The sequence below is a fragment of the Pteropus vampyrus genome, unplaced genomic scaffold, assembly GCF_000151845.1.
Source record: "Pteropus vampyrus isolate Shadow unplaced genomic scaffold, Pvam_2.0 Scaffold90, whole genome shotgun sequence".
Taxonomy (NCBI): domain Eukaryota; kingdom Metazoa; phylum Chordata; class Mammalia; order Chiroptera; family Pteropodidae; genus Pteropus; species Pteropus vampyrus.
The window spans coordinates 402,911-409,618 of NW_011888871.1; the positions used below are offsets into that span (position 1 = coordinate 402,911).

Consider the following 6,708-nt stretch of genomic DNA (forward strand, 5'->3'; position numbering starts at 1 on the left):
CGCAGCGCTCGCGCGCGAGGTGCACAGTCTGTCTGAGTACTTCAGCCTGCTGACCCGCGCTCGCAGAGACGCGGGCCCACCGCCGGGGGGCGCCTCCCGTCCTGCCGACGGCCACCTGCGGCCCCAGGCGGAGCCGCTCGCGCCCCACGACGTCTTCATCGCGGTGAAGACCACCAAAAAGTTTCACCGCGCGCGCCTCGACCTGCTGCTGGAGACCTGGATCTCGCGCCACAAGGAGATGGTGAGCCCACGCGGCCTGGGCGGGTGGCCGGGGTAGGGGGCTCCGTCTTGTCCAGCTGGTGGCAGTATCTGATAAGCACCAGGCTGCGTCTCTGTCCAGCCATTGGGCATTAGTGCGGGTAGTGACGCCAGTTCACCCCCTTCGAGTCCAGTTTGCCTGGCAGGGCCACTCTCCCTGTGCAGTCATGGAAGCGTCGCATGGGGACCCATCCCCAGCCAACTTCCAGAGCCCTGAACGGCATGTACTGACCTTACGTCAGCCCCAGTGCCTAGTGTCGGTGCCCTGTGATGCTTCTTGCCCCCCAAACACTGGGGCACATTCATAGGGCGTTATTGTTATTGTCCCTAAACCTCCCCAAGGCAGATTCTTGGGGCATCCACCTGGGCTTTGAAGCTTCCCTGAGGAGGAAGACTCTTTCCTTAGAGGTGGAGGGCGGGGGCGGGTTAGGGCCCTGGGCGCAGAGCTGATCCCCTCCCCCATCCCAGCCTTTGCTATGAGATGGCGGGGGACAAACCATTCCTGAAGGCAGTCTGAGCTGGGTGGCTGTCGGTGAGCCCTGGGGAGTACATCTCAAAAGGAAGAGAGCCTTGGGTTTGGGGGTCTGTCAGAGACCCCCTCCCAACCCAATGCAGGAGTCTGGAGCCTAGAACCTTCTGCTTAATACACCCTAGTTGGGCATTAACTTCCTAAACACCCCAGTTTGAAAATCTTCCTCCAGGCTGAGAAGATGGCTGGACGGGGGCCTGCTGGGGGCAGAGCGTGGGCCCTGCCAGGGGCGGGAACATCCCTGGGCCGGGAGAGGCAAGGGATAACTAGGCATTTGCGGTGAGGGTGAGGGACCCTTGACTGGGGCGCAGGCTCCGAGAAGACCCCACACCTCTTCTTCCCTCAAGGCCTGGGGGCCTCTTGGCCCCACTGAGTTCGGTTTGGGGGCAGGGCCCTGGCGAGGTCATGACGAGGGCCAGGGGGCAGGGTCCCGTCTGCTGTCGGTGTGGGGAGGGGGTCCTGGGAACCCCACGGCCGTGTCCTGGGAACGCGGCGTGCCTTTCCCAGGGGCTCAGCCAGCCAGCGGGAGGGGGCCGTGGGCCGGGTTTTGTCTGGCGGCTGGGCCGTTGGGGTTCCCAGTGCCGGCACGCCGGGCTCTCGGGCAAGGTAACAAAGCCCCTTTCTCCAGCCGAGAAAGGCGTCCGGCCTCTTGTGCGCAGCTACGCGCTCCATGGGAACCGCCGCCGGCTCTGGCCACTCAGGTTGCCTGGAGATGAGGGGCCTGTGGCCCCCCCCACACCCCTGACTGACAGTCCTTCTGGGGCACCATCCCTGAGCCAGGCCCCTCCCCCCACCCCGCCTCCCTGCTGTGTGACCTTCCGCAGTGTTCAGCCCCCTCTGAGCTGTCACCAGCTCTGAGCGCCTCTCTTCATGGACTTTGGGGGCTTCCTCTAGCAGAAGGGCTGTGGTGGGGGATCTCAGGTACCAGTCCCAGCCAAACGGGATGATCTTGGACAAGACCTAGGGCCTCACTGAGCCTCAGTCTCCTCATCTTGGAAATGGGGAAGTATTTCCTGTCCAACAGTGGAAGGGCTGGCTGAGCCTGGAGGCCGAGGGCATGAGCCCAGCGAGCACTCGGAGTCCGGGAGGGGGCCACTCAGCTTTCCTTCTCACCGGCTGACCCCGCCCAGGAGAGGCCCTGCCCCCAGCGTCAGCTCATGTGTCCCGGCAAGCAAGAGCCCCCCTTAGGGCATACTGTGGGGAGAGGGGTCCTTGAAACCGCCGCAGCAGAGGGCTCCGCTGTGCCAGCCCTGTGCAGGGTGACTCAGAGCCACTCTGGTGGGGGGAGAATCGAGGCAGTCAGGGCTGCGGTGGGGGAAGCCCAGAGAGACTGCGTGAGCCGAGAGTGGGCGTCTGACCCACGTGGGGGCAGGCGGACTTCCTGGAGGAGGTGCCATCTGAGCTAGACTGAGTCGAAAGGGCATCGCGGGGACCATGAGCATGAGCACGGGGGATGCACGAGAGACTTCCAGCAATCGGGGTGGCTGTGGGGGTGGGTCATAGGGCCACCCCTCAAGGGCCCTTGGAGTCCAGGATGAGGGGCCGGGCCTTCGGCCCACACGTCCCTCCCCCACCCTCCCAGGAGCGGGCCAGGCTGCTCGGTGGCAGCGGCCACAATGGCTGGCGGATAGCTGGGCATCCTGTGTTTCTTTGAATCGCAGCTCCAGGAACAATGCCGCTTCCTGTGGGTGTCCCCCCCGCCCGCCCTCCGCCAGCCCTGCCGCCCTCTGCTGCCCAGCTCTTCCCCCTTCGGACCCATTGCTGGGGATGCTGCGAGGGACCTGGGGGGGTCTCTGTCCCTGGAAGGCCTGGCCCCCGCTGGGTCGGCACCACCTCTGCCCCCGGGGAATGGCCATAGGCTGGGGCCTGCCCTGCCTGACCTCCGCACGTGAGGTGGTAACGGTGCCCACGTCAGGGCGCTTGCTCTGGGCACAGGTGAGCTTCTGTTACGCCCGTTGTTCAGAGCGGGAAACGACCTGTGAGCAGTGGGTGGGGCGGCGCCTGAGCAGCCTGCCTCCTCCCCTGCTGGTCGCTCTGATGTGGGGAGACAGGAGGCCCGTGCCCTCCCCGCCACAGCCCTGCCCTCCCGAGTCCTCCTCTCGGGGCTGGCTCTCCGAACAAAGGTGACTTTAATCTCCGTAGCCTTGGGCCGGGTTTTTAGGGCACCACCAAAGCATGGAGAACAGGCCTCGCTTGATCTCATTAAGAAAGCATTTTTTTTTTTTTAACGCTGTGGCAGGGCATCTGCACGGGCTGGCCTCGGCCTCCCACGGCATTCCTGGGCTGGGATGCTGGGGAGCGGGCGGGGGGCTGGGTGCGAGTCTGTGCGTGCGGGCTGCCTTGGGGTGTCTGCCAGGCTCTGGAAGGAGGGGTGCATGTGCACAGAGGGTGTAGATGGAGCCTGCCACCCCTTTCGCTCTGGGCCCGTGATTCGGAGCCGTGGCCGCACCTGAGCGTGTGTTCGGGTCTGGGGTCCGGGTGGGCGAGGGGCCGGGGCCGCCCAGGGGAGGCGGGGCACTCCAGGTGGGTCCCCAGGTCCCTGGGTGTACACGGTGTGCCAGCTCGCGCGTGCTGGGTCCTCCCTGGGACCCGTCTGTACACAGAAGGAAACCGAGGCCCAGGCGTGGAGGCGACATGGGGGGCTCCTACGGCCTGTGCTGCGAGCGCACCCCGCCACGCCCCAGGCCGCGCACTCGACCACGCCTGGGTGTGCCAGGAGGCACGAGGAAGGAACATTCCTCTCGTGTGCCGTGTGCCGACCAGCCCAGGCGGCGCCGGCAGCTCCCGCCCCGCCCCGCTGCCCGCCTCGTCGGGCGATCCTGGCAGGGGTGGCCCGGTGCTGGCACAGGTGGAGCTCGATGTGACTCTGGCCAGGCCCATCCTCAAGCCTAGGTTCCTCCCCCGGCAGCAGGACGGAGCGCCGGGCTGCACAGTGCCTGGGGCACGGATCCGTGTGCTGGGGCGCGTGCGGCGGCCCGCCTCACCCCTAAGGACCGTCGGCGTCTCCGGAGAACAGCGGTGGCTGCTTTGGCTCAGAGGAGGTGACCTGCCCGCTGGCCACACAGCCAGGGGTGTGGGGGCCCCTGGCCTGAAGGCCCAGCCCAATGGATGGCAGCGCCGTGGCCGCACCCCTGCCCTCCGGACCGCGCGCCCAGTCCGGCCCAGTTAACCAGGCCAGCTGTATGGTAATGGGCAGCGAGGCCACTCCTGCTTAACACGGCCGAGTTAAGGCCGGCCCGGCGCCCCCCGACCGCGGCCTGGGACAAAGCTGGCGGACAATGCCTGGTGATTCATCCTCCCTCCGGCCCTTTGTCCTCTGGGGCTTGGCAGCCGCCCAGCAGAGGCCTTTGTCCTCCACTGATTGAGACTTGGCTTCCCAAAGCCGACCTCCAATGCCTGTCCCCCCACCTCTGCCCCCTCCCACGGGCTGTGTCAATAAGGGTGTGTGCCCCGCCAGGTGCGCAGGGCGGGCCTGGAGCCGGTTACCTGGCGGCTGGGCGGGGCTCCCCACCTGGCTCGTGCCTGCACAGCTGCCGGGTGACCTTGGGCCCAGCTGTCGACATGGGGGGTGAGGTCTGCGTAAGCCCCAGCCCTGCTTCCACTCGGGTTGGGCCCTTGGCCCCCTTTGTGCGCCCGGGGCCCCAAGCAGGGCGGGGAGTGGGCATGCCTGAGCAGTGGTTGCTGGAAGCCCAGGGTGCCCAGCGCCGGACCCCTGCGATGGCCCAGGGCTGGGACATGGAGCTGCCTGTACAAGGCCACGTTTCTCCTTCCAGACCTTCATCTTCACCGACGGGGAAGACGAGGCACTGGCCAGGCGCACGGGTGAGCCCTGGACTTGGGGAGCGGGTGGGGGGACTCCACTCCCAGGAGGAAATCGTCCCCCATCTTCCCCTCTCCCCGAGAGGTCGCAGAGGCCACGGGCACTTTACTCAACTGGTTTGCACAGCGCCCCGCCCCACCACTCGGCCCCCCGATTCTCATGCAAATGAGGCCCTTTCAGCTCCCAGGCCCCTTTGAGCAACAGGTGGCCGGTGCTGGGAAAAATCCGCCTGAATGGCTAGGGGCGGGGTGCCCGGCGGGGGCTGGGCTGAGGGGGGCTGCGATCACCAGGCCGTGTCCTGCGCTGGGGAGGGGGCCGAGCGGGAGCCTGCTGCAGGGCACAGCTTGAACCCAAGGCACCTTGGGACGCACAGCCACCCGCTCCATCCCTCTCTGTTCTCACGGGCCTGCTGTGTGACTCCAGGCCAGGCTGCCCTCTCTGAGCCAGTGCCGACCGAATTACAGCCCCCTCCCCTCGTTCACAGGCAACATGGTCAATACCAACTGCTCAGCTGCCCACAGTCGCCAGGCCTTGTCCTGCAAGATGGCAGTGGAGTATGACCGCTTCATCGAGTCGGGGAGGAAGTGAGTGTCGGCCACGCCCCCACCCCAGGCCCCTAGCCCAGCAGTGCCCACCCCTTGCACAGCGGATCTGGACCCGCTCCAGCCCCTGATGGCCCTGCTCACCCCCAGGTGGTTCTGCCATGTGGACGATGACAACTATGTGAACGTGCGGGCCCTGCTCCGCCTGCTGGCCAGCTACCCACACACCCAGGACGTTTACATCGGCAAGCCCAGCCTGGACAGGCCCATCCAGGCCACAGAGAGGGTCGGCGACAATAAGATAGTGAGTCGTGTGTCCACCCGCGTCCGAGCTGGCGGGGAGGAGGCCGAGGGTGTCCCCGCAGCCTGGGGGGGGGCGGGTCTCACAACACTTCCCCTCCCACAGCGTCCCGTCCACTTCTGGTTTGCCACCGGTGGGGCTGGCTTCTGCATCAGCCGCGGGCTGGCCTTGAAGATGAGCCCGTGGGCCAGGTGAGTCTGCTCGACCGACCAAGTTGCCCAAGTGGGGCCTGGCTCGGTTCACTTTCCCAGCGGTGGGTGTCCCCAGCCTCACATGCACGTGAGGCTGAGTCGCAGTCCCCGGCACTTCCCGCCTCCTGCCAGCAGGCACCAGAGGGGGCGAGCACCCAGGCCCAGGCGCCACTGGGCAGGACCCCTTGCTACGCCCAGGAACCCTCGACTGGCAGAAAATTCCCAGGCTGGTACCGAGGAGGGTGCGGTGTCAGGGCCCGGGGAGGGACGGGGGGTGCTGCCTGCAGCAGAGCCAGCCATTAGGGACGCAGACGTGGTCCACTCCTACTCCACGGGGCGCGTCCCCCTCCTCTCTGAGCTTCTTGGCTGCGTGTGACCTCTGCCTGGTGGGGTCCTGCCCCCTTCGCTTAGGGCCCCTTGAGCGCCCCTCTGCTCATTGGCGGGCTCTTCCCTCCCGCAGTGGGGGCCACTTCCTGAGCACAGCCGAACGGATCCGGCTGCCGGACGACTGCACCATCGGCTACATCGTGGAGGCCCTGCTGGGTGTGCCGCTCATCCGCAGTGGGCTCTTCCACTCCCACCTGGAGAACCTGCAGCAGGTGCCGGCCTCGGAGCTGCACGAGCAGGTGTGCTGGCCCTGGGGCCCAGGACGGGAGGGGCGGGTGGGTGTCGCGGGTTTAAACAGGGAGGTCAGGCGGGGCCTCACTGCTGGCCGCTGGCTGCCATCCAGATGCCGCCTCCCCCGCCAGCATGGACCCCCTCGAGCCCTCTCGTCCATCCTCCCGTCTTCTGTCCTCGGCCGACTCACCCGCTCTGCGTCTTTTTCTGCAGCCGGGGCATCCTCTCGACTCGACCCGCCCCGGGCGAGGCCCCGCCCTGGGCCTTACTCCTGGGATGCGCTGCCCGTGCCTCGTCAGCCTTGCTTCGTGGTCTGAGGCGGGGGCTCTTTCCCCGGTCCCAGCCACAGGGCCAGCCTTGGGCAGAGCTGGGGGCACTGGGGCCCCGCCAGCCTCACTCTGCCCTGTCCACACAGGTGACCCTGAGCTACGGCATGTTTGAAAACAAGC

At 66.9% G+C, this 6,708-nt stretch overlaps 1 protein-coding gene across 1 annotated transcript in view; it reads left to right on the plus strand.

The window, feature by feature from the left end:
- Positions 1-6,708, plus strand: part of LFNG (LFNG O-fucosylpeptide 3-beta-N-acetylglucosaminyltransferase) — a 13,581-nt gene that overhangs the window by 1,479 nt on the left and 5,394 nt on the right. Inside the window, exons 2-8 of the mRNA XM_023532752.1 lie at positions 6-241; positions 4,561-4,609; positions 5,092-5,191; positions 5,300-5,453; positions 5,556-5,641; positions 6,102-6,267; positions 6,675-6,706. Coding sequence (XP_023388520.1) covers positions 6-241; positions 4,561-4,609; positions 5,092-5,191; positions 5,300-5,453; positions 5,556-5,641; positions 6,102-6,267; positions 6,675-6,706 — 823 coding nt within the window. The remainder of the gene's footprint in view (positions 1-5; positions 242-4,560; positions 4,610-5,091; positions 5,192-5,299; positions 5,454-5,555; positions 5,642-6,101; positions 6,268-6,674; positions 6,707-6,708) is intronic.